A 27,252-nucleotide genomic window follows, 5' to 3' on the forward strand; every position below is an offset into this window, starting at 1 on the left:
GTCAAAAATAAGGCCCATTTATTCTCTCTCATTCTCTCTCTCTCTCTCTCTCTCTCTCTCTCTCTCTCATGCCCTGCACAATAATACCTTCTCAGATATCAAATCTAGACAGCAATTTGCTGAAAACCAGGGGTTAAAAAATGCAAAAGGGACTTAACAGAGTCACAAAAACCAAACAAGCAAGGGAACAAACAATCCAGGCCTGCACAAATATTTGTCAAAGTAGATTTACAAAGAATAAGGGGGTGGGGTTAAGCAATTTAGGGACTGGATGCAGTACAAAGAACAGCAGCAACACCAGCAGCATTAAGAGACGACATCACACGGTCACTTGATCACAATATTCAGCCTGCCAGGTCAATCCATAAGCTGAGCCATTACAAAGCGAGGAAGAAGTGTCAGAAGACTTCAGGTGGCAGCTGGACTATACATGGGCTTAAAAAAGAAGAAGACCCCAAATCATTCAGCTGTAAGGGGTGGGGCAAGGGAAGATGCATGGAGAAAGGGCTGCTTCATCACACAAACCATAGAGAAATGAATGATCTGTGCCTCCTTATGAGGCCTACCAAGACAGGCTGGACTTCTCTCACCATGGTGATCTCCCCAAATAGGAAACGAGGAAACTTGCCAACAACAGGGCTTGTCCTTTAACAAAATGAAATGAAAACCCTTATTTCCCCCCAGGTTTCACGGCTGGTCCGTCCTTCCAATGATGCACATTGGTGTGCCAGAATGGCAGCAGTAAACCAGCTCTCAGAGAGGATTATTATTATTATTTTGCAGAAAAGAGTACACTGTAGATTTTCATTTTGTGGTGTGGTCACTGCCTGGATGTCAGTCTGCCCGCAGAAAGTTGAGAGCTGATCCAAGAGAGTGACCTGTGTTTTGTAGGCACCTGCCCTCAAGTGCTGCTTTCCTCTCCTGGCGTTCAGATTTCTGTCTGAAGGGTGTGGCCTGTGGGGGTGTACGGAGGTGGAGCTGGGTTGGGTTTGATGCCGCGTCCCTTCATGTAGGAGATGAATTGGTCGGGAATCTCAGCAAGAACGTCCTTAGCCAGCCGAGCCATACTCAGGACGTGGTTTCCTGTGCGGTCAATGTAATCTCGGAATGGGACAAACTGGGAGAGAGAATAGTATATCGAAGACATGAAAGGCAAATCATTCAAAAGGCAATATATAGCCTTACAACAGAGACTTCCCTGATCCAGGAAGGCTGGACTGCATTAGTATAAAAAGATCACAGGTGGCAAAACTCGAGCAGTTTGCCAGGCAGAGATCATGCCAAAACCTCCCCAGCTTTGACAGGGAAGCAAGTTTGCAATGGAATTTGCTGCTCTCTGGTAAGTTAAACTCTTTTGATAGGCTATGCCTTTTAATTGTTACTCACCTCAGATCTTCAGGATGGGGTGGGCTACAGAATTAAATGCATATTAGAAAATATAGGAAGTTGCCTTGTATCTTTTTTTTAAAAAAACCCCACACACGTTTATTTGATTTTACAAAAGTAAAGTTATAACAATACCATATAGATCATCATATTTAGAGATTTCTTCAGGATGGGGTGGGCTACAGAATTAAATGCATACTAGAAAATATAGGAAGTTGCCTTGTATCTTTTTTAAAAAAAACCCCACACACATTTATTTGATTTTACAAAAGTAAAGTTATAACAATACCATATAGATCATCATATTTAGAGATTTCTCTGAATATAGTCCAACAGGAAGTTGCCTTGTATCCAGACACACCATTATTGCATCTGGGCCAGTCTAAGCTGACTGGCAGCAGCTCTCTGGAGTATGTACCTGAGAGGTCTTTCATGGCACCTTGCTATCCTATCATCCTTTTAACTGAAGATGCCAAATATTGAGCCTGGCACGTTCTGCATGTGAGGACATGCCCCGTCACTGAGCTGTTGCCCTGGCAATAGTTCTCACCCATCCCTGACAGCCTTGTTTTCTTTCTTCTACTCAGGTGCATATTCAGAGTGATGCAAGACAACTGGAGCTAGGGAACCATGTAACTCAGAGAACCCTGTCTTGGCACATTCAGTTCAGTGAGGATCAGAAATGGTTTGCCTGGTGCAGTGGAACCATTATACTAGCTTGCCAGCAGGTGGGTTGCTCTTGCTTACTAGGATGGGCAGGGAAGTCACTGCAGTGCAAAGATGCCAGACTGGCTCTGCTAGTGTGTTCACACCACACCAACCTCACCCTCCCAGCAAGCAATAGAGACCCACCTTGCTGGTAGTGGTGACTGGTGTCCCATTAGGACTCATGAGCTGGAAGGTAGGGGAGTGCAACAGTAGGTGCAGCCAGAGCCAACCACAGGCAGAGCCAACTTGCCCCGGTTTTGTCCTAGTTTTCCTCCTCCTGGTTGAGTTCTGGCAACCCTGAGATGAAGGAGGAAGCTGGCAGGCAGTGCCACCCCCTGGGTTGGTTGTAAGCAGGCAGGCAGGTGGGGGTGGGCTGAGGGCAAGTTCAAGGTTGGTGGGGCAGCACACCATTCCTTCCACTGGACAAGTCTCCACTGCCTGCCAGGAAAGCAGAGTAACAGCTGCTGTTGGGTTTCCTGACACCCTGAAAGTGAGCTGAAAACCCCCACACTGACTAACACAAGTCTGCTTTGAAGCACGGAGGCTCTTCAGCTCTTGCCTGTTCTGCAACAAGACTGGCACACAAGGCAGGTTGTGGTTTATTTTTAAAAAAATTAAAAAACATACCTGGACAATGTCACGTTCTGCAATCTTTCCACGGGATGAGATTCGAATGTCATCTCCATCCAGCTCCACCATGGCTGTCCATTGTGGGGAGGGATGAATGGAAGGAAGGAAGGTGGGTTAATAATACATAGTATGAGTAAGGGTGCAAAGGAGTAAAAGACTGCAGGAGGCCAACAAAACTCCTCTATGCCATGACTGATAAGCTGTTCCATTATCTGAAAAAGGCAATTTGAGCAAAGAGCTCCACTATCTTCTTTCAGAGCAGGAAAACCACCTTCAATTTTCATTTCGTGTATTGTAATTTGCTCTACTGATGGCCCTATCAATGTCTGTTTCTCATTGCTCACTGCAAGATATAATTAATCTGTTAAACTCTGTGGCGCTGTGGGTAAAACCTCAGTGCCTAGGACTTGCCGATCGTATGGTCGGCGGTTCGAATCCCCACGGTGGGGTGAGCTCCCGTTGTTCGGTCCCAGCTCCTGCCCACCTAGCAGTTCGAAAGCACCCCTAAGTGCAAGTAGATAAATAGGTACCGCTTTATAGCGGGAAGGTAAACGGCGTTTTTGTGTGCTGCGCTGGTGCTGGCTCACCAGAGCAGCTTCGTCATGCTGGCCACGTGACCTGGAAGTGTCTTCGGACAGCGCTGGCTCCCGGCCTCTTAAGTGAGATGAGCACACAACCCTAGAGTTGGACACGACTGGCCCGTACGGGCAGGGGTACCTTTACCTTTACCATTCTACCCGTTGATTTCATTATACAGCCTTTCAGCCTTTTGCATGCTTTTGGATGCTTCTGCAGCCAATCAGAAGCTGAGCTTTGGTTTCCAAATGTTTTGGAAGTTGAACGGACTTCCGGAATGGATTCTGTTCAACTTCCAAAGTACGACTGAATATCACACTGGGCTAATCATGCATCATTCAATGCCTATGGGAATATTTGCAAATCTATAGTGACTATAGGGCACAGCTGCCCCTATCTGCCCCGTGTCATGGATGCAGGGGTCCCGAATCAGAGTCACCTGCCCTGAGCTAACCTGGGGACCACCTGTAGAACTAAAGTAGTTTTGGGGATGGGCATTCAGCCAGGAGCAGGAGGGTGGGGAGGAAATTTTGCTCTACGTCCCCCTGACCAAGAGAAGTGGAGTTAATTCTTCTGGCTCTCCTTTGCACCCAAAGGAGCACCCTTCTTTTCAAGTGGTTTTTCTGCATGGATGTTGCTTGCAAAGGAGCACCATGCAGGGGGGTGTGACAAAATGGTAGGCGGCACTCACAGCAGGGCCTGCAGCGCGCCAGAGCCATGCATCTCAGGTGCCTGCAGGCTCCACAATGTCCACAATGTCCGCCTGCTGCCTCCCCCCAGCTGTAGGGTGCCCCCGTTCCGTCCTCCCCTAAGGGCACTGCATGCTCTGTCCCTACTAAGGGCGCCAAGCCCTCTGACCTATGGCCGATTCACCCTGCCCCTGGGTGCGCCACCCCAGATGCCCAAGAGGCTTCCTCTGCCACTGGCACCATGCCCACTTACCCTCTGCAGGTGGAGATGCAGTTGGGGCTAAAGGGGGTTGGCAGGCACTGTCATTCCCCCATGCAGAGCAAAAGATGCCACACAGCACTATGCAAGCACCACGCCAGGGCTTGCAAAGCACCGTGCCTTTGCCTGCATGGCTTGATTCCAAACCATGTGGGCAAAATTGGATTAACTGATGTCAGGTGACTGACAGGTGTGTGGCCCCACTCCCCAGCCAAACTCAGCCAGATGGGGGAGAAAAGGATCTGGTTGGATGGCATCAATGTATTATTTACAATATATGTTTTTCTGCTTTCTGAGAATGGCTAATCCAGTGTCACCGCTAGTATCCAAAGCTGCAGTGGGTTGGCGATACCAGAGTTGCTATGGGTGTTTCTGTCAGCATGCTATCCCAGAAGCCAGAACAGCAAGAAGGATCACTGCTTTCGCTGCGCAGTGGTCCCTCTTGTTGTTCTGGCTTCTGAGATTCAGAACATTTTTTTTCTTGTTGTCTTCCTCCAAAAACTAGGTGTGTCTTATGGTCTGGTGCATCTTATAGAGCAAAAAATACGGTATCTCATACTGGCCTTAACCTCTGGGATAGCAGCTGCCATTGTAGCAGAAGCATAGGATTCAGCCTTTCAGCCAAAGCATTTGAAAGTCATCATATTTCATGACTGTTTGCACAAAAGTTCTTACCGTCAAATTCAGCCTGTCCAACTCCTACAATGATTATGGACATAGGAAGCTTGGCAGCCTGAGAGTCAACAGGAAAGAAGGAAGGAAGATGAGTGTGGCAGGGGGTTGGGGTTGATATGGGAAGGAGAGGAAGAGAGAAAACAAGAGCGTGAATTCAAAACAGAAAGCTGCAAAGTGATGTGTCAGAAATCAGGACATAGATTGTGTGGGGCAGAGATGGGATGGGGAGTCTGTTGCAAGCACAGCCAGTGGTCAGGGATGCAACAACATCTGGGATGTCCCAGATTCCCTACCCCTGGGCTAGCTTTAGCACTGCTTGGTTATGAATATTTGCATTAAAGGTAAATAATATTGGGAAGTGGTAACAGAGCAGCTGTTGCTTGCCTTTGGCACAGAAATATAAGAAAGCTAGAACCAAAGCCAGTCCTAATTATAAGTGGAAGATTATGGTGATCTAGGCCTTTTAAAGACATATGTGTAATAATTTTATAGTTATTCATTTGTATCAGGCAGGAGAACCTTTGGCCCTAAAGATGCTGCTGAGCTAGAACTTCCATTAGTCCAAGTAAGCATGGCCAATGGCCAAGAATGTGGGGAGTTGTAGTTCAGTGACATCTGGAGGGGAAAAGGTTTTCCCACATCTGATTTATATAATGACTGGTGGAATTTCAAATGCCCAATGACATGTTCACATGTGGAACTTGAGTAGTGGAGTGTCCAGCAAGCCATGGCAGTGCAACTCTTAGCCATATTGAGAACATGATCCTCATGTGCGATTCACAAAAATCAGTTTTTGTGATAACTGTGACATTAACATATGAGAGTGCTGGAGGTGAAATAGTTAAACAGGTTACCCAATCAGAACCCAGGAGGGTGGAGTCAGAGGGACTATAAAACCAGCTCTAGGAGGGGTGAAGGGGAGAGTTCGTTGGGATGTTGGTTGGAGTGGGAGTGAATTGGGATAGAGTCTGTGGGGAGGTTGAGTTAGTGTAGCGAAATAAGCTGAGTCAGGAACAGTTAGGAGCTGGGAAGACAAGTAAAATCTGAGAGGTGGTTTAGTGAGTGAGAGCAGGCAGCGGAAGTTATAGGTCTGGATAGGCACCCAATGATTGTCATTGAGACCGTTTATGAAACCAAACGCTTGTTAAACTGCAATAAATAGAAGTTTATGTTCCAATTTAACCCTGATTGGACTCAGTATTGTACCAGGTAGGGCCTGGGTAGTGGCAGCGAGAAATAAAGTGGTGGCACAGGGATCAATAGACGGTGCCACCGTCTATTGATCGCCACAATAACTACACCAGGGGGAGCAGAACTTGGACTTTGAGTTCCCCCGCTCTCCATATTCCATATGAACAATGAAGAGAGATTTGTCTTTTTAAATGCATTGCTAAGTTTGCTGCTGGTTGTAATGGCATATTGCCAGTCTAGCCCTACCCCCACTCCTTTGCAGCATATTTGTATATTTAACTCTGATCACACTTTATACGTGCAGACTTTGGACCTTTTAAAAAGCACAAAATGCCACTTCGTCCTTATATGGGTAGCAAAATATTTTGAGAATATTGCCATGGGGGAGATGGGGCGGGAGCCAATTCACACTCCATGGTGCTAAACTAACATAGTCATGGAATCAGAATTAACCCATTGTCACAACTGATTTATCAAGGAACTGCTGCTTCCATAGAAAAAGGGAGCAGATTCACCCAATTTATTTAGCCGCCTCTTCCAATTTTAATAGGCTAAGCCCTTCTGTTTGCTTATAGAAACAACCCTTTCTGAGACCTCTCCCTGACCCTAATGCTCTCCTGCTTGCTAATGGGCTTTGCCATTGTGTTATTTAAAGAAATTATTTAAAGAAAGTGATACGCTTTGTGCTTTCCATTCTGCTTGCCTGCCAAACACCTTCAGGAACTCTTTTGTTGTTGTTGTTGTTGTTGTTGTTGTTGTTGTTGTTGTTAACACACACACACACACACACACACACACACTGTCTTTTTATCCAATTATCAAGCTTCCTTCTCTTCCCCATCAGCAATCACTGATTGTATTTAGCTGTTAAAAACGCAGACGGTGTAATCATCAGTGTGTTCTTTGCTGGGGCTGATCTCTGGCCGGGCTGGAACAGTTTAATAATGAGCACCCCTCATCTACAACACAGCACATGGAAGTGTCAAAATGGCTGCATGGGTAGGAGGAGAGAAAAGGAAAATTGCCCAGAGAAGTGATTGGGTGCTTAAAGCAATTATGGTGCAAATAGGAAGATGCTGTGAGTTCATGTGGTCCAGCTGATACCCAAAGTTGCCTGGGAGGCCTGAGTTCAAAGCCTGCCTGAGCAATGGGCAAATTAGCCTTGGGCAAGTCATTTTCTCTCACCCTTAATCTTTCATCAGCTGTTTTGATCAGGCAGGAGATAACAGAGGATGGCACACAGTGGTTAAAAGAGTGAGTTGGGAAGACCCAAGCTTTAGGCATGCTGCTAGATTTGGTTCTCCTCATCTTTAAAATGGGGGTCTACTTTATAGGCTTGTGCAGGGGTTACTAATTAAGTTAAGCACTATGCGAGTTCTAAATCTAATTAGAAGTGCTGTATCAGTCATGTTGTTAACATGAGGGCAGAAAATGGCTACAAGGTAAAGAAGGAACAGCACATATTTTTTTACACTATTTAGTGCTCCTATGTGGAGTTCCTGTGGGGCTAGTGAATGTTTGACCTTTTTGCAGTGGGAAGACGGATCTGTGCTGTGGCTACATCTCTCCCCCCCCCCCCCCCGTGGCTTGAAATAAATTCCAGGATCTTAACTCTCTAGCATATTACATTGCCTACCTGAAACTATTTTACTCCCCATCCTGGCAGGTGCGGTTACACTTTTGTTTGTTGGCAGATCTGAACTCCTGGGACAACACCCCCAACCTGTGCTACTCACGTTGACAATAGCTTCTTTTGTCTGGGCCATGTCCGATATCACACCATCAGTGATGATAAGCAAAACGAAATACTGGGAACCGTCCTGCACAGCTGCAGCGTACCTGAGTTTTGGGAGGAGATCATGAGAATTTAGGAACAGAGGCAGGAGTGTTGTCAGGGTGGTCTGAATTCTGAACTAAACACCCCACATTCTGAAAGACATATGGTCTTGTAGTAAGGTTAAAGATTACTGGAAAATGATATAGAATGAATTGAAAAGCATGTTTAAAAAAGCATGGTTATAAAGTAAGGAGAATTTTACCAACCCACATTTTCATTAGGCTATGCTGGTTATCTCACTTCGTGGTTTGTAAGAAGCTACCAGAATGTCATCAGCCATCCAGATATGCCCATAAGAATAGGAGTTGCATTCTCATTACCTGCGGGTCATTTCCCACTTCAGCTAGCATTTTTCATGCTTTGTGATGATACCTTGCCCTGATGAGACATACCTAGCCACGTGGTTAACCACCGGTGCAAAGTTAGTTGGACCATAGAGCTGGACGGTCTTGAGGCTCTGGTGATAGGCTTCAAGGATACCTTCTATTCCACTACAATGAGGATTGTCAACATTGCCATTCTGCAGGAGAGAAAGGGAGAGACAATTAGGGCGAAAGTTCCCCAGGCAGAGTGTCTGAATCCTTGCCCTTTTGGGATTCCCCACCCCAGCGGCAGACCTAGCCACTCGGGCATCTGGAGTGGCGCACATACTGTGCACCCGGGGGCAGGGCAATCCATCCATGGGGTGGAGAGATCTGCCCACGGGGCTGGGTGATCCGCCTGGGGGGCAATTGGCGGGGCAGCGATATGCCCGGGGGGGGGATTTTGTCACCCCCCTGGGATAACACCCAGGGCGGACTGCCCCCACTGCATCCCCCTTTCTCCACTACTGTCCACCCCATTCTCAGTGTTTGGCTCAGTTGATGGATGACCATCAGCAGAGATCAATACACTGGCTAGAGGAACTGCTAGCTAAGGGAGTGCAATAAATGTCACCAATCAGATATTACGCTGATGCAAAGGGAGCTGCCTCTTGGGATTTAGAGGGACAGCAACAGCAAATGAAAATGATGACTCTTCTTTGCATCTGAAGCTCATGTCAACTTTTCAAAGAGAGACAAAGAAACCAGCCCCAAACTTATCTAAGTCAGTCCCAGGACTCTCAGATGTTCCTTGCTAGGTAAGCCTTCAAGGATGAGACCATCACATGAGAAAGCAAAGGTGTATAGTGCAAACCTATTCATGTTTGCTCAGGAGTACGTCCTACTATGTTTAATGAGGCTTGCTCCCAAGCAAATGTGTATAGGATTTTAGTCTAAAAGATTTAAGGATTCTGCTATTGGTGAAAAGTTCCTGCTGAAGGAGAACATGGGGATTTTTCCTTCATCAGGGAATGTTGGCAGATGGGTCCCGTTTGCCTGCCACTGGATTCAATTTGAGGCAAAGTATAAGAAGGTGTTTCTGAGTGCTGATTCCAAGGAAGGTTGTCAGTACCAAGGGGAACTCATGAGACACACGCCCATCCGGAGGAATTTTGGCTCCAAACCCAAGTGCTGGGAACATTTTGTCACTGTCATAGTCCTGGATTATCTCGCCAACAGCCTTCAGTGCCATTGCATAGGCATTGAGCTGGTATGGATTCATGTAGTGAAGGGAAGTAGACTGAGAGGGATTCCCTGCCAAAGAGAGAGAGAGAATGAATAGTATTTGCTTCACTGTCTGGTAGGCTGTAGTGTGGCATTCATGAGGTCTGCATGAAGCCTTAGGAACAGAGGAAGCTCCTAAGATGTATCCCACCTTCCAAGGTTGAAGATACAACACACTTACTCAGAGGTAAACTGCAGCAAAAGTGATATAACTTATTTCTGACTAGGCACATATGGTATTATGCCTCTAGGCTACAGTCCTACACAGACGTATAATTGAACACAATGAACACTTTTGAGAAAACATGCTGTAGATTGCACTGTAGATTTAACAACTTCAATAAATACGTGCATCTCCAAAAAGAATGATTTAAACATTGGGAAATCAAGTGAACAAAAACTTAACAGCAGCTCTGCGAGACATCTGCTGTAAAAAACTTACCATTGGAAGCTGTGAAGTCAATGGCCACTGTGAAATTGATCTGCGTCCTGAAAAAATGTCACATCACATTACTTAGTCAGATTGATAAATCTATAAGCATTTCGATTAGCTCAGAACCTTTGAGTGGAATGACCAACCCAAGTGAATGTCTAGAACACCACTTGTCCATCTCTTTCCTGGCTCCTTTCTCTTTCCATCTGTCTCCCACAAACCTTGCGTTTTGTAATCATTCAGAGTTGGATTCGGTTTTTGAATCTCTCTCTTTAGAGTTGAGAGAAGATGCAAAAAGACAGGTTATGCCGCCATGTGCCTTCTACACACACTTGGCCACAGCAATTGGCAGATACGTTGTGAGCAACCAATGTTTCTATATTATTTATTTTATTCATGGATTCCGCCTCATACCTCACACTGTCAGGTGGGGGGGGCGGTCCCTGAAGGCAACCTGGACAAAGTTCTTTATTAAAACAACAAAACAGTTCAAAAGTAAAATCACAAGGTTTTAACCAACTAAGTTCCACTCAGAGAAGACTCCCTGGAATTAATATACAAAAGTTAGTATTGCCCATCGATATAAATGGGTCTATTCTGAGCAGAACTAATACTGGATTCAACCCACATCACAGGCACACACAACAGATAGTGGCATCATATTCCTTGGGATCCTCAACAGCCTATGTAGACACTGTTTAGGTTTTTGTACTGTACTGGAGAGCAAAGCCCACTGGACATAGTGGGGGCTTACTTCTGAGTAAACATACACAAGACTGGGTGTTAAAAGAGTTCCTGCATGTTGGTACAGATTCCTGAGAAGCAACATGTTTGACACTGCCATGTGGTGTCAAACATGTTTCTTCTCAGGAATCTGTGCCAACATGTGGTTTCTCTCAAATATATGTGAGAGCAGCAGGCTCTTGCCTTTGGAAATGTGTCATCACCACAAAACATTATTATAACAGTATCATTATAGGGATGGGGGTGCTGAACCATCCACCCTCTTCCTATTCCTCCTAACCCTCCCACCCTCAGTTTTTTCCATAGCTGGGTTAATTTATAATATTGGAGCCTAGCTAGAGCTAGATAGTGGGGAGAAAGGCTATGGGGAGGAATGCAGCAGGCAAAGAAAGTCAGCATCCACTTATTGGCACCTGGGGGATTCATCCAGCACCCCCCCATAACTACATCTGCTTGGGATTGCTCCCTAACCCTGTGACTTTACTACTGTTCAGGTTGAAAAACAGAAGTCTGATTCTTCATACATAATCCCATCTTTCCAGGGGGAAACAGAGGAGCTAATCGCATGGCAAGCTGTTCTCTATACTTCCATTTTATCAGTTCAGCAGAAGCCAAATGGGAATTTTAAAGATGCGGAGCCTCAATTCTTCTAGGCCACCCAGAGTAAGAGGATTGCACATTTCTCAGCTGCTTCCCTTCCTCCCAACTGCAACAGCTCCAAGTCCCAGAAACTTATGAAGCTGTGAGTAAAGCTACCATTGCTGGACAGTTTTTGGCTAATTAGGCCAATTTGACCAAATCCTGCTATCTTTTCAGCTGGCATCATAACACACATTTTATACCCCAAATGATAGACTACAAAACCATAATCAGGCACACTGGGCTGCCTGGGTTCTCGTTGACTTGACCAAGGTTAAACAAAACTGAACTCTCCAGGTCCTCTGCTGGAGCCACTGGACCTTGGCTAGAGCGCCATTGCTCTTGACATATGAGAAGGGAGGGTTGGTAAAATACCCCCAATTAATACACAGACCAAACATGCTGCTTTTCATTGCAGGATGTCAGTAGGCTGAGAGGCTCCCTTGTAACATCTTTCTTTTAATTCAATGATTCCCCAGAGCCTATTTGAAAACTAGGGCATGAATGCAGTACGCACCACAGCCCAGCCACTTTATCTTCTTCAGAGGCACAGCATAATGCTGAAAAAGATGAAATTCTTCTTTTCCGGGTGATGGCTCACTGTTAAGGAACCTGTAGCCCAAATCCCCATACATCAACACAGAACTGAGCGGAGGTGTACCTAGGCTCCCTTGCGCCCTTGTCAAGGAGCTGTATTGGCACCTCCTGTCCCTTGCACTCTAGGCGAGGAGACGTGCCCAGCTGCCCAGAGCAGCGGAGGAGTGGCCCAGGAAACATGCAGATGGGCAGGAAGGCTCCTAGTTCCTCAGGGCCAGAGTGGAAAGGTGTGATTTTGGAGGGCCACTGGCCCTGTGCCATTGCTGGGTGCCAAACTCACCAACCCCTAGGTATGTCCCTGGAACTGAGTACTATGAGGCTTTAGGCTCCTGAGTGTATTCACTTGGGGTCACCAACCTTTTCTGGGGGTGGGGGCGTGGACACATTTGCAAATGGATATGTTGTTGTGGGCACCACACCTCTCCCTTCCCCAGTGTAACCTTCTTTGGATTCCACATAGGCTTGAAGTAACTGTTCTATTGGTTTAAGAAGCCTTCTTTCAAGCTCATTTTGTGGTGGGAGGCAGGTGGGGATGGTCACCAGGGAAAACCTTTGTTGACACTTCTATACCTGTGGCTGCCATGTTGCTGGCCCATGGTGTACAGAAGGTCAGCAAACTTTTTCAGCAGGGGGCCGGTCCACTGTCCCTCAGACCCTGTGGGGGGAGGACTATATTTGTTTTTTTGGGGGGGGATGAAAGAATTCCTATGCCCCACAAGTAACCCAGAGATGCATTTTAAATACAGTGGTACCTCGGGATGCGAACGGGATCTGTTCCGGAGACCCGTTCGCATCCTGAAGTGAACGCAACCCGCATCTGCGTTTGTGCACGACATCATTTTGACTGCGCATGCGCGTGTGGCGAAACCCGGAAGTAACATACTTAAATACTTAACTTGAAGCACATTTATCCCGAGGTATGACTGTAAAAGCACAATTCTGCTCATGTAAAATCACCAGGCAGGCCCCACAAATAACCCAGAGATGCATTTTAAATAAACGGACACATTCTACTCATGTAAAAACACGCTGATTCCCGGACCATCTGTGGGCCGGATTTAGAAGGCAATTGTGCCGGATCCGGCCCCCGGGCCTTAGTTTGCCACGGTGTACAGAGTTGCCAGCTTAGGATTCCACTGTTGCTGCATTACATTGTCTTCAATAACTGATGATAAACCAATAGTTATAAATGTCAGGTGACTGTGCCAAGTGGCGTTGCTAACAGCACAGCACATCAGTTATACATTATGTTTTCTTTGTCTTACTAGGACTGGTACGAAGCAAGTCCCATTTCTGGGCTCCATCCCAGTGGATGAAGAACAGTGGTTTAGAGGACAGCTAACATTAGTGCTGATAAAAGGGATGATTGAAAAAGCTGCCTGCAGACATTTCTCTGGCAGCCTTCTCAGATGAGATTCCAAGCCTGTCACCTCCTACCCTCAGTCAATATCAGCTGCTCCCATGACAGACCCTTCCTTCAGATGTTGTGCAGCCACCATAATGAAAGAATGCGGCTGTCAATGGAAGATAACATTTTAAACTTCTGGTTAGATGGGCAGAGACAAGGCCAGTAGGAAAGGACTTTTTGTTTTGCTGCTGAGATCCATTGGGGTACCAGAACTAGTGCAGATACATGGAGTGTGATCCTCATCTGCCACTATATATAATACACAGGCACACACACATACAGACAACATTGGCATAAAAGGGTGTGTGTGTGTGTGTGTGTTTAAGAAGGTTGGAGTTAAATGGCAACGGTATGGTATTTCCTTGGAGATTTGAGGATAAGAATACAGGGACATAAGAACCCAGCTTTTGCAAGGCTCCATGTTGTCCATCATCCTGTTTCCTACATTGTCTGTTAAGAAGCTACTGGGAAGTCCAAAAGCAGGACTTGAAGGCAACTCCTCCCACTGTTTCTCTGCATAAATACCTCTGAACCTGGCTCACAGGCATTGATAGACATATTGCTGGACCTAAGTGTAAATTCAATTCTAATAAAAAAAAATACCCTCTATCATTAAAGTATTGCAAAAGAAGTAATAAAGAAAATGAATCTTTGCCTAGCTGGCTAATGGCTCTCCAGCACCAGTCTGTGAATGAAACAAGCTTAGTGGTAATTTATGGATCATGCAGAAATGGCAAAACTTACCAGAAGAATAAGAAACTAGGATAACAAACTTTTTATAAAGGAATGGAAATATATTGAATATTAACACTCAAATTGTAGACAGATAAAAACACTGGCAGGACTATTGTAATAACCTGCGGTTTTTAAAATATAGATATATGAAAATAGATGAATAAAAGAAGGATTTAATATAACTTTATATATGTAGGGAATTATGATAAAAAAATTAATGAACTGCAGAAAGAGGAGGAAGGAAGTCGAGTTTTGAAATGTTTGATTTACTGTTAAACTACTACTGCAATGTATATAAAAATCATAAATATATATATGAAACAAGATTGGTAAAATAGTCCTGTTGGGAATCCCAGTTCACCCCCACTAAGTGAGAAGGCAGATGACTCAATGAAAGGAAAGGAATAATTAACAAGCTATGAAACTGGTGCATAATTAAATACCTTATTTTGAGATGATATTGATGGAATTCTGGCCCATAAAAATATTACGAGAGGAAACACATTTAATTCCTTGTTTGGGAGAGGTAATAGAGCCTTCAACGGTTGGGAATGCCATGCTCTGTAATTTAAGGAACGTGTGTTTGCTTGCTGATGAACAATTCTGACTCTGCTTTGTTACGGAATAAACTGTAGAAATCTCTGTGACCTTTAAGCTTTCTTTTTTCTTTTTTAATCAAATCTAAATCTTGTTCTTTTAGGAATTTTTCTGACAAGTTAATAAAGGCCTAACAACCTGATTGTTGTTAAGTGCTCTGAATGAACTTGTATTGATTCCGAGAGTCTGTTGCCACTCAAGAGGAGCAAATTGATCTCTGGCAGAATCTTTTGTGACTGGACAGTGCTGCATTCTTGCACAAGGAGGATGCTGAACTAGTGTAACTCCGGGGTGGCTGGAACAGGCAAAGCCAACACAAATGCCCATATCTGAAGGCAAGCATCACGTCCAGTGCCTAATTTCTAAATAGAAACCAGTGCTCGGCTCTGCCTGGAAACCATTATCCCTAATACTCAAAATATGTGGGAACTTGTCAGGGATGGGCAAACAGAATTGCTGACAGGACAGACGGTCACTGGGAGTCTGACAGTGCTGTAAAATTGGTTCGAGATTTTTCTTTTTTTTTTCATGAACATTGATTCTGAGAGGCCTACGTCAAACAGCCACTTTTGGTGTAAGATGGTAAGTAGTTTGGCTCTATCCTCTAAGATGAAATCAGAAAATAGTACTGACCCAATCTCTGCTGATCTAACCATCAGCCATGCCTTCTACTCTTTAGTTGCTTGTGTCTTAAAGGTCTTTTCCAGACCAGGATGTCCTTCTTATTTGCAGCAAGTTTCCAGACTACCAACACGTTTAGGTAATGGGTGGCTGACTCTATTTTCCTTCCTCATGCATCTTCCCAAGTACAGATACCTTCCCTTCCAGCGCATTGATATTGTTAACCATCTTTCATTCTTCTCCATTATGGGATTTTGGCAGCAGTTGACTTTATTTTTGATGTGCTTTGGTTTCTCTATAACAGGCCATTCTGTTTCCCCCTAGAAGGTTGTCATCCCAGGAGATTAACATATTTCTTTTTGGAGATCAGTTGCATTTTATCTATTAGCAAAGACTCCATCAGTGGAACTTTGTGATGCAATTTATATACTTCATGGCTCTGCAGGCTGTGCACTTTCCTTTAGGTTTTTGGTCAAATCCCTAGAAGTTTCAACCTAATCTCATGAGAATATAAAATGCACTTGCTTGTAGAAGGGTTATTTACCTTTACTGACATGAGACTAAAATGTGCAGTAATGGCTAACATACACATTTTTGCAAGCAGGCCCCCCTAATATAATCCATTTCTGTATGTTATTTGCACTAGCGTATTGCTTTTTATGCACACTAGCCCCGTATATATGCATTTATTATTATTTTTGTAAGTATTGCTTGGCTGGAGAACTGCACCACAGCGTTTGGAGAAGTGCAAATTATAAAAGATAGCTGTGTTTCACTTTGCCTATGGTTTCAGAAAGTGCAAATTTGATACATTCGCCTTCAAATGCAAACTGAATTGAATCTCTCCCTCATCCCCAGTCTGCTGTGTAGAAATAGTTTTACATCCTGCCGGTGCAGCATCTCTAGAGTGAAACAGGACACTCAGACCTGACACTCCTCTTGAAGACACTCAGTTTTGTTCAGCGTAGAAACAGCCAGTGGCCCTCTGCTTGCACGTATCCCCTCCCAAACACCCAATGTGTGCAGAAAGAGAATCTACTCACCCTCCTTTGATATAGTCTAGAAACGTGTGCTCTGATTCTGTAGCAAACGAGAGCAACGTCACCTTGAAAGTAAAGAAATGGAGATGCTGTTATACAGGAAACAACGAAGTAGTTACAGGCAGGAGGGTGATACTGGTGAGGGTGATACTGGTGATCATGGGGCCACATCGTTAGTGCCTTGATTTTTCCAGCCCCATACAATTCCCATTTCCAGGAGGATTCTGTAGCCTTAATTTCAAAATTTTGAAACCAACGTTCACCACCCTTTGCCATGGGAAATCAATTTCTTAAATTCACGGAGAACAAATCCCGTTTTTATAAAGTTGCCGGATCACAACTTGGAGAATTGTCTCACAGCTTTAAAAGTCTGCTGATGCTGAACTGGGAAACCATAGGCTTTCTCTCCTGCTTATTTCCTGTCCCACAGTTGCTATAGTAAGCTGGTGCGTTACATACTAGGCAGAGGAAGTTGGGTGTAGAAAACTGCCTTGCACAAAATCAGACTGTTGGTCCATCTTGCTCAGTATTATCTCGGTTGAATTGCAGGGGCTCTCCAGGGTTTTGGACAGGACTCTTTCTTGGTCTAAGCTGGAGATGCCAAAGACCAAACCTGGCAGAGTTGGCTCTGCAGTTAGGCAGAGTGAGACAGCTGCGTCAGGCAGCAGATCCCAGGAGGCTGTGAGTGGTAGAAGTGAGGTGTTGGAGGTCAGAGTTGTGTGTGCCTCGTGGCCTGATCTGTGCCCCCTAAGCTGGCTTGCTGCTCTCAGGTGTGGTGGAGGGTGCTTTCTTATAATCAGTGTTTAAATAAGATTTAACTATCATAGAATCATAGAGCTGGAAGGGACCACAAGGAACATCGAGCCCAACCCCCTGCAATGCAGGAACCTTTTGCCCAACATGGGACTCAAACCCACAGCCCTGCCATTAGGAGTCTCTTGCTAATCTTGTACACAGTTCCTATACATTGAATGAGAGAGGGAAGTGTCATCTTGCTGCCTCAGGCAGCAATATCTTGGGTCAGCCCTGGAACTTGGGGCCTTCTGTATTTTAAGCATGTGCTCCACAACTGAGCTACAACCCTCCCCAATGGCCCTGCTCTTAGGCAGAGAACTGGTGTGAATAAGGTATTATTCATTACAGTGGTATCTCTGGTTGCGAACAGGATCCGTTCCGGAGGCCCACTCGCAACATGAAAAGAGCGCAACCCGCAGCGGCGCGTCTGCGCATGTGCGGGTTGCGATCCCCTGCTTCTGTGCACACATGTGACGTCATTTGTGCATCTGCACAAGCGGCAAAACCTGGAAGTAACCCTTTCCGGTACTTCCGGCTCACTGTGGGACATAACCTGAAAGAACGTAACATGAAGCGGACGTAACATAAGGTATGACTGTAATTAGCTTTCTATACCATCCTTCATCTGAGGAGCACAGGGAGGTTTACAATATAAAAACACAAAAATATATAACATGGTGACAAACAAAAGCGATACCCACCACAGTTTAAAAGGCTATAGACTGTTTAATTAGCCAAAGACCTGGGAGAAGAGACATGTTTTTGCTTGGCGCCTAAAGATATGTGATATGTTCGCAACAAACACAGCCAGGACACAAGAGGCCCCACCCACAATCTATATTTAAAGGGCTATGATGCCACTTTAACAATCATAGCTTTCCCCAAATAATCCTGAGAACTGTAGTTTGTTAACAGTCGTGAGGGTTGTTAGGAGGCACCTATTTTCCACACAAAGCTACAATTCCCACACAAAGCTAGCAATCAACCCCTCTTCCCAGAGAACTCTGGGAATTGTAGCTCTGTGCGGGAACAGGGGCTTCTAAGCAACTCTCCTTAACAAACAGCATTTCCCAGGGTTCTTCAGGGGAAGCCTAAAACTGTTCAGCTTTTTTTTAGTGACATAAAGCCAACATTAAAACAATGTTACTCACTGTTCCTGAGTTGTTGTATTTCTTTTTCTTCATTTTCTTTTTGGGATTCACTACCTAAGAGAGTAAAAAATAAAGAAAAAAGACCTGTGAAGGTAAGGTTTGAAAGACAAAGGGCTCCTTCAGATGTTTATTGAGCATTCACCCCTTGATCTCCTTGCACAAAAACTTATGTGCAGGTTTGTAGAGATTGGGGGGGGGGGGAGAGAGAAATTTGATTCTGTTAGCATTTAAAGGCAAACTTACCTAATTTGCAATTTCAGAAAGGAAATGTGAACTGAAACACAGCCATCTCCAAATTTTGCAATGCAATCTCCAGCCAAGTAATGTGTACAAAAATGCACACACTGGTGTAAAATGTGCATATGAATGTATGCGTTAGTGAAAATAACACACAAACATGTTTGGGAAAATTGTCTGGCTAAAATGTGTATATTAGGCAAAGTCGCATACAAAAAATGTGCATATTAGCAGAAATTCATAGTAAAATGCTGATGAATTTCCATGAGGACCTTAAGAAATTAAAAAACGGATGTGGACATGTGGAGAGCTGAACGTAAGGGTGGAAAAGTGAGAAACAGAAAGGAACAGAAATTGACATTTTCTCCCATCCTTAGAAATCAGACAGTGGGCTCTTCCAGACTGCAGCTATTTTCAGGTGGGATTCAATCACATACTAGCAAATCCAGTTTGTGCAATTAAGACTGATTTAGCGCTATTGGGCAACAACCCCAGTAACTGAATCCAGTAGTAGACCTTGGGGTCTCAAATTTTAGTGGGGCCCTGTGCAACACCAAAATTTGGGGCCTCTGCGCCTCTTGATCTCCATTCTAAATAATAATTGTGCCACCCCTGGCAAGACTCTGCTTCCAGTGTAGCCGAACCGGTTGCACTCCCCTAAATCTGCCATTGTTGAATCTCCCTGCAAACAAATCAGGATGAATCACCAATAAACAGGTCATCTGGAAATGACTTGCATCCAGTTTTCACTGGGCATTCATTCTGATTTGCTTGTGAGGTAGTTATATGACACTAAGCATTCATCCTGAGCTGCTTGCTTGCTGTTAACCATTCCTTTGTCCATTCCAAACCATTCAGCACATTTTACTGTCACTTTTCTGACTGCTATGTTGCCGCCTTCTTCTCCTCCTCCTCCTCCTTCCTATTGCTATTCCTTTTCTAAGGGAATTTGTTGCATCAGAGTGACAAATGACTTTAATCTTCTTTAATTATGCAAACCTAAATCCCTATTTGTGTGCCTCCTGGACAATAGTGACAATCTGGAGGCCCCCTCAGACAGATGTTTGCAACCCACTGGACTGTAGTGTGTTGCTGAGTAGAGAGTGGTTTGAGGAAGTAGAAGCATTCATTTATATCAACGCCATCAATGTAGACAGCACTTGGCAGAGGAGGACCTCCTTCAAGGAATGAAGAATTATCCGAGAGGAAGAAGAGGGAAGGAAGAAAAGATGCACAGATATACGTAAACGAGGGAGATGGGCGAATGCAGCTGCATGTCCTTTGGCTTTTTGGTTTGAGTTGCCGCTCCTTAGGCTTTGTTTCAGGTGGGATAGGGAGCTGGGGGTTAAGTCAAAAGCTTCGTGAAAAAAGCAGCTTTGGGGAGGGATCTGCAGGAGGATCTTCTTCGTCCTTGCAACAACCATGTGGGAAAGGAAGCCGAGAGAGACATGCCGAGAGTGAGGCCAACCAGTGAGCTAAGATGTGAAACTGGGTCTCTTGGGGTCCAAAATCAGCTCTGTCCCAAGGATTTTTATAGCAACAGTAACAATCGTAGTGCAAATACTTTCCTTTCTGGTGTTCCAAATGTAAAATATGGGCTGATTCAGCTGCAACGTTGTGAATGCACAACAGCATCTGGATCAAGTTTTATTTCTTGGGTCTGCTTTCACCCAGTCCTGCACGCATCCCACAACTGCTAGGCTCCGCAGGCCTGTTTCTGTGCCATGTGCTAGCTTTACACCATGAGCAGGACCTGATAAAGCCCACCAGGTCAGTAGCTCACCAAGCCTTGCATACCACCACCATTTATTATGTGTACCCCACCCACCTGACTGGGTTGCCCCCAGTCACTGCAGCTACTGCTAGAGTCTGCTGCCAGCACAGTAATCTTGACACATCTTGCTATGCTGATGGTTTGCACCTTTGGCTGCTCTCCTGATAGGGCTGCATCTATGCTGCAGTACAGAATGTGGTTTCAAGCGCAGAATTCAGTGTCCTGGGCAGCTTGATCTTCATTCTCCCCCCCCCCTTTTTAAAAGAAGGGTTATATTCCTTATTATGGCATTGACAATATACTTGAAAGCATAGAGGCAATGTCTGTTGAAATCTTAAGAGCCAGCAGTGCTGTTGGATAAAATTGCCAATGCGTAGGGATGGGTATAGCCATATGCTTGTCTTCATAGAATCATAGAATTGTAGAGTGGGGGGGGACCCCGAGGGTCATTTAGTCCAACCCCCTGCAATGCAAATTTCGCCCAAATTGAGGCTCAAACCCACAACCCTAAGCTTCACCAGCTCATGACTAAGAGAACCAGAATAATTTCTGCAAAATAGTAAACAAGGCAATTACACAAAATAGGTGAGAGGCAGGTTTATGTAGGCTGCAGAATTCAGATTTTCCTGGTAAAGGGTTTAGATTGTCATGGTAGAGAATTTTATTTTATTTTTAGCACAAGGTACACACAGCCCCCGTTTCAGTGTTGCACATTGTTGTACAGTGGTACCTCGGGTTAAGTACTTAATTCGTTCCGGAGGTCCGTACTTAACCTGAAACTGTTCTTAACCTGAAGCACCACTTTAGCTAATGGGGCCTCCTGCTGCCACCGTGCCGCCGCAGCCCAATTTCTGTTCTTATCCTGAAGCAAAGTTCTTAACCTGAAGCACTATTTTTGGCTTAGTGGAGTGTGTAACCTGAAGCGTATGTAACCTGAAGCGTATGTAACCCGAGGTACCACTGTACTGCAACGGAGCAGCTGTCCTTATACCCCATTCTATACACCAGTCTGCTGATGCTGTGGATCACTGAGCCCTCAGAATTGTTATAGTGTAGGATGCTTTGAAGAAAGACCAAGAAGCCAAATGATCTGGATGTTTCTTTCTGTACCAGATCTGAGACATCCCCTGAGATATAATTGATGCAAATTCAAACATGAAGCAGGGAGTCGTTTAACTGTAGCGAGAAAGCATTGAAAATGCAAAGCAAACATTCTGTATATAATCATACTGTAAACAACCACAGCATGTATACAGATTCATCTTCTATAAAAATAGAGCCCTCATGCTTCAACAATCTCATGGCCTGATGTTTCATAGGCAAAATAAAGCACTATTTCTGCATTGAGCTCAGATCCCAATGGCCAAGTTCTAAACAAGCCATTCTGCGTTATCAGAATTGGGAAGGGCCACAGTGCAATGCTCGAGTGCATGCTTTGAATGCCAAAGGTTCAGTTCCCAGAATCTCTAGGTAAGGCTGAAGGAATGGGTTTCTGTGCAGTCAGTCTGAAATCCCCATTTTTCCTTCTCCAAGGGAGCATTTCTAAAATGCATTAACTTGAGCTCTTGAGCCAATGTATAAACAGAAACCCAGCTGTATAAACAAGTGCTCAAAGCCCTCTCCTGATGGCAATGGATGGCCTTGCCGGTTCCAAGTGGAGCAGGGATGGCACATCTGGGTCTTATCTTAGGTCCTGACCACACTGACGCACAGACCTTGTCAGATCTGACAAGAGACCTGGGAACGGCACCAGGAGTGCTCTTAGAGTTGGTGACCTTCTTGGTCCAAGGTAAGAGTATAGGAACAGGAACAACCTTTTATGGTCAAGAGTATCAGAACAGGAACATCTGTTTATGGTCATGGATGTCAACTTACGTGTATAAGCTGATGTGGTGGATTCCTGGGGAAGGGGGGAGAGGGTGCCTGGAGGATATATATACTGTATGCAATTTCTCTTGCTTTTGTGTTTGCGGTGAACCGATTCACACAGTGCCTTCTGCTATCCGGAGAGCAGAATAAACTCTTTCTCTGAACCAAACCTCGGTGTCATTTGACTTCCTTCCTCCCGTCTGGGAGCAACGCAGACCCCACCAATCGGTAAAGTCTAATAAGGCTACAAGGCCACAGGGCTGTCCTTTGTCTGACACCCTGGAGAGTTGCATTGTCCATTGTGTAGACAATGGGTCTGACTCAGACAGTTTCCTCTCTTCCTAAATTCAAAGGTCTTGCTGTCCATCTAGGCTTGGTTCCCACAGGACCGTAGACAATAAACCATCATTGTCTCCCAACCCTATCTGCATCTCCAATAAACAGCAGCAGCATCCCTCCTTTCCATAACTTCTCTGAACTGCATATATATATATATATATATATATATATATATATATATATATATGTCTCCACTTCATAATTAGGCCCTGAAGCCTTCATCACACAGCACCAGCCACCTCTTGGCAGTGATGACAGTGGGACAAACGTCTGGCAGGAGCCAATTTGCTTCTGTTACTTTATTTTTTAAAGAAGTGATGTACATGATAATCACAACTTAAAATTAATGTGAAAAAAGTGGAGGGGCTGGTTCTGTATCAAGCTTTTAAATTGCCATGCCTTATGTCAGTGGGAAGGGTCATAGCTCAGTGGCAGAGAATCTGTTTTGCACGTAGACAATCCTAGGCATCTCCAGAGATGGCTTATGACTGATGCCTGAGCAATACCAACGTCAAAGGTGGCTCCTCTGAGGTGCGGCTGGCCGGAACGAGGCTGATTCCGTTTCTTTTTTATTGGTGAATGGGTCAAGTATTAGAATGAGTCTGTTATATATATCAACTTGTCCTTTCATTGTTGGCATACTCTCCAGCATTTCTCCAGTAAAAATAAAGACATCCTAAGGAAAAGCAGTACATTCCGGGGTCAAATCAGAAACCAGGATGGCTTCTCTAAGTCAAGGACGTCCCTGGAAAACAGGGAGGGCCTGTGTTGGTGAAAGGTGCGGGGGGGGGGGGGAAAGAGAAGGAACACTCCCTGCATTTTGTGCTGGCTCTTCCCATTGGAACTGGTAAGGCAGAAGGCAGGGAGACAAACAGTAGGCACATAACCACAGACAGTGATACAGCCATCTAATTTTATCTCCATCCTCTCTACTGAGTTCTGCAAGGGTGTCAATGAAGTTATGTAAATACTAGACCTCTAAAGCAGATTCAAAGTACATTTCCTAATAATAATAATAATAATAATAATAATAATAATAATAATAATAATAATATATTATTTCTACCCTGTCCATCTGGCTGGGTTTCCCCAGCCACTCTGGGCAGCTTTCAACAGAACCTTAAAAATAAAAACTTCAAACATTAAAAACTTCCCTAAACAGGGCTGCCTTCAGATGTCTTCTAAAAATAGGATAGTTGTTTATTTGCTTGACATGTGGTGGGAGGGCCTTCCACAGGGCAGGCGCCACTACCGAGAAGGCCCTCTGCCTGGTTCCTTGTAACCTCACTTCTCGCAATGAGGGAACTGCCAGAAGGCGCTAGGAGTTGGACCTCAAAGAATTCTGGGGACTGTAGTTTGCAACCCTTAACAAACTACAGCATGCTTTGAGGGAAAGAAGGTGCTTCGAATGTGCTTTAAAGGTACAGCATGTACACAGCCTGAGACAAAGGAGGAATCTGACAGGCAGCGTAGCCCCTTGGATTGATTGAAAGTAAGAAGACAGACCTGTGGGGGAGAGATGAGAGCAGGCTGAGTTTGGTGGGGCAGCACCCCATTTGCCCTCAGGAAAGAGCTGTCACTGGTCCTTCCAGTGCATTGACAGAAGCCTAACTCTCACTTTGCTTTGTTCCCAATGCAGCACTTCAAATTGTGCTATTTCAGTTCCCTTTTGCCAGCATCTCAAAAGGCTCTTCTTTTCCGATCCTCATTATGATAAATGGATAGGTTCCCTTTCCCAGGCAGTAAAATGATTTTTACCTCAGTCGTTGGAAAGCTCTCATTTTGAAATGCAGCTCTCTCCCTTCTTATTCCCTCCACCCTGACTGTATGTGTGACTGTATTCTTATAAGATCTCAAGAATCCATCCAGAACAAAAGGCATTAATGATTTACACAGATTCTGCCTGAGCTTCTCTCCCTCCTCATGTTCCCTCATCTTTTCCTGCTGAGGGGAAAAGAAAAGCTCCGTGAGGGGATCCAGTTGTGTCTCAGTCAGGTCAATCATTTTAGAAAACCGGCCTAGAACTGTCACAATGGATAATATTAAAGTGGAGCCGCTGAACACTTAACACATGCGGAGTGCAAAAAATGTTAGATAACGGGAGGGAGGAAACCCAGACATCGAAGCTAAGGGACGATTGTGTGAGTGTGTCACTGGAGTGGTTTGTTTTCAGTTCCACATGGACTCTGCCATGGGGCCAAATTCTCCATTTGAAGAGAGAGGTTCAGATCATCACTCTCACTGACGCCAAGTGCAACTCAGAAACAAAAAGGCTACAAAGTAAAATAAAATAAAGAACTTATTCCAAAGGTGGCACACATCAGAATTCTCTCCTTCCCCACTGGAATTGTGCTCACCTGAGTGGCAAAACTGATAGGCACTCTCACCCATCACAGAAACCAGCCCAGCATTAGAGACACACTCAGGGTAACTAGAAGGGAAGTGGAAGAGCTCTCTTCACAACAATGTGTCAGAACATAGCAAGGGGGCGCGATGTGGAGAACTGAGCTCCTGTTGCCGAAAGAGTGACAGGAACATGAGCTACAAAAACACAAACCATCTAAGAGAGAAAGACCGTGTTTATTTGATTTATTTGCTTATTGTTATTTATAACATCCCCTCAGCTATCCTTCCTCAATTAGTTCCCAAGCTGTTGCACAATTCGGTCACATCTTTTAAACAATTGCCAAAACAAATCAGATCTTTATTTAGATTTGGCCTGTTGCATTGGCCTTCAGCTTATGAGCATCAATCAGCCACCCCAACCCAATGCCCTCCTGATGTTGCTGGACTACAGTTCCCATTATCCATGACCACTGGCCATGTTAACTGGGGCTGATGGGAATTGGAGTCCAAAACATATGGGGTTGGGGGAAGCCTGGTTTAACTATTACCTTGGTGGATGAAATCAAGGTCTATCTAGTCCACCATATTATTTCCATCAGTGGCTGACAAGATGCCCCACTGAAGCTCACAAGCAGAATGTGAGGCTTGATTTAACTGCTATGGCTATAGCTACTGATACTAGACCTATTCTCTTCAAATTTGCCTGATTTTTTTTTTAAAGCTGCTTTTGTGATAAAGAATTTTGTAAGTTAGAATCAAAGAGTTGGAATGGACCCTGATGGTCATTAAGTCCAGCCCCCTGCAATGCAACATAGGATTCAGAACAGAAGCGTGTATTACGAGCTTTGCAAATAAATCTATACAACCCAGATGAGCTTTCTTGGTGCCAAGTGTGAGTGCCTCTGATGATACAAGGGGATATCATATCATGATTATATTACAACAATGATATAAGTTGTCTGTATGTCTTTTTAAAATTACAATTATTTATATCCCACTCTTCAGGATATAATCCTTTCAATTAAATTTCCTATTTTGCACAGCTGCTTTAACAGGCAGGTGTGTCCCAGATTTAGGACAGAAAAAGTTGGAGCATATGTCATTGCAGTGTCCCACAACATTTGCTTTGGGGGTGAGAGGAGCAACAATGCAGGGGAATTTGCTTCTTGAAAATAAACATGAAATATGTGTTGGAGAGGTGGAATGTACACACTTTAACAGAAAAAGTAAAAGAGTCCTTGGAGAAGGGAAGGAAGGGGAGCATTTCTAAAGAACTAAAATGTTCTAATCCCCCAAAACTGCATGAACAGTATGCATGCCATTGTTGTATCTCTTGTTGTAACTATATCATACACACAGTAAACAGTATTTCTGGTTATGCTTGCCAGGGCAATTTTTAAAATTTTTATTTGGCAGCCAACCACAATAAATTTCTCCTGTAATGGGAGTGAAGGGGAAAGCAGACTTAGGGCAGCCTGTTGTTCATATAAGCCCCTTATCATGCCATCATCACTGTAAATTCCACTTCAATTAAAGTGAAACCATTCCTTCAAATTTGTTTGTTTGTTTTTTGTTTAAACTAATAACTGCAGCTCTCTCTAATCACTCTAACTCTCTCTAATCACGGTCACTTGTTTATTCTGCCAGCTACACGAGGCAAATTGTATATACTGCAAGTGACAGCAATAACAGAAGGCACTACATAGTTTCTTTAAAAATAATAATACAGTTGGGGCATTGAGTGGTATCACCTGAATGGCATTGATGTAGTATTTGAACTCCAAAACCCCTTACTTGTAGATTTGCAGCTCCAAGAACAAACAGAAAATAGTAACTCTCTGATTTGGAAAGATGGGGAAATTTGGAACATAAATGTTATTAGAAAGTAGGAAAATTAGTATTTAATATGCCAGGCAGAAATACAATAACAAACTAATAAGCTGGAGACATTATTTATACCAGTGCAGGACCCAAGGTGGCTCACAACACGAATTAAAAACAGATACAGCTAAAAAACAACAACCTCACACCAATCGTTTATATACATTTTTTTAAAAAAAAATACAACTAAATAAGTTACGGTATTTAAAACAGCACTGAATTAAAAAAGAACTTAAAACTATTTTAAAAGCACAAAGAGAGGAGAAGAAAAAATACAATGCCCACCAGCTAATCAATATAGAACAGGGGACACTTGACATTGAATACAGGAGCATAGCTTTGGTCCATCCAGCTCACAATCTGTCTACACTGAGTGGCAGCTGCTCTCCAGGATTCAGGCAGGGAGTCTCTCCCACCGGGGACTGATCCTGGGACTTTCTGCATGCAAAGCAGATGTTCTAGCACTGAGCTATAAAACATCCACATCACATTTAAGAATTGCTTTGAGC

General features: G+C 44.3%; 1 protein-coding gene across 2 annotated transcripts in view; it reads right to left on the reverse strand.

Moving 5' to 3' along the window:
* Positions 1–213: 213 nt before the first annotated feature.
* LOC128415957 (copine-5) overlaps positions 214–27,252 on the reverse strand; it is a 126,380-nt gene continuing 99,341 nt past the window's right edge. The window contains exons 13-21 of one of the 2 annotated variants that reach the window (XM_053392857.1): positions 18,298–18,351; positions 16,355–16,416; positions 9,980–10,026; positions 9,386–9,567; positions 8,344–8,471; positions 7,851–7,953; positions 4,924–4,981; positions 2,722–2,795; positions 214–1,117 (exon numbers count right to left, since the gene is read on the reverse strand). In XM_053392857.1, coding sequence (XP_053248832.1) covers positions 929–1,117; positions 2,722–2,795; positions 4,924–4,981; positions 7,851–7,953; positions 8,344–8,471; positions 9,386–9,567; positions 9,980–10,026; positions 16,355–16,416; positions 18,298–18,351 — 897 coding nt within the window. In that variant the 3' untranslated portion in view covers positions 214–928. The remainder of the gene's footprint in view (positions 1,118–2,721; positions 2,796–4,923; positions 4,982–7,850; positions 7,954–8,343; positions 8,472–9,385; positions 9,568–9,979; positions 10,027–16,354; positions 16,417–18,297; positions 18,352–27,252) is intronic. The other variant, XM_053392858.1, reaches the window with a different exon arrangement.

This window comes from Podarcis raffonei, chromosome 6 (assembly GCF_027172205.1).
Source record: "Podarcis raffonei isolate rPodRaf1 chromosome 6, rPodRaf1.pri, whole genome shotgun sequence".
NCBI lineage: Eukaryota > Metazoa > Chordata > Lepidosauria > Squamata > Lacertidae > Podarcis > Podarcis raffonei.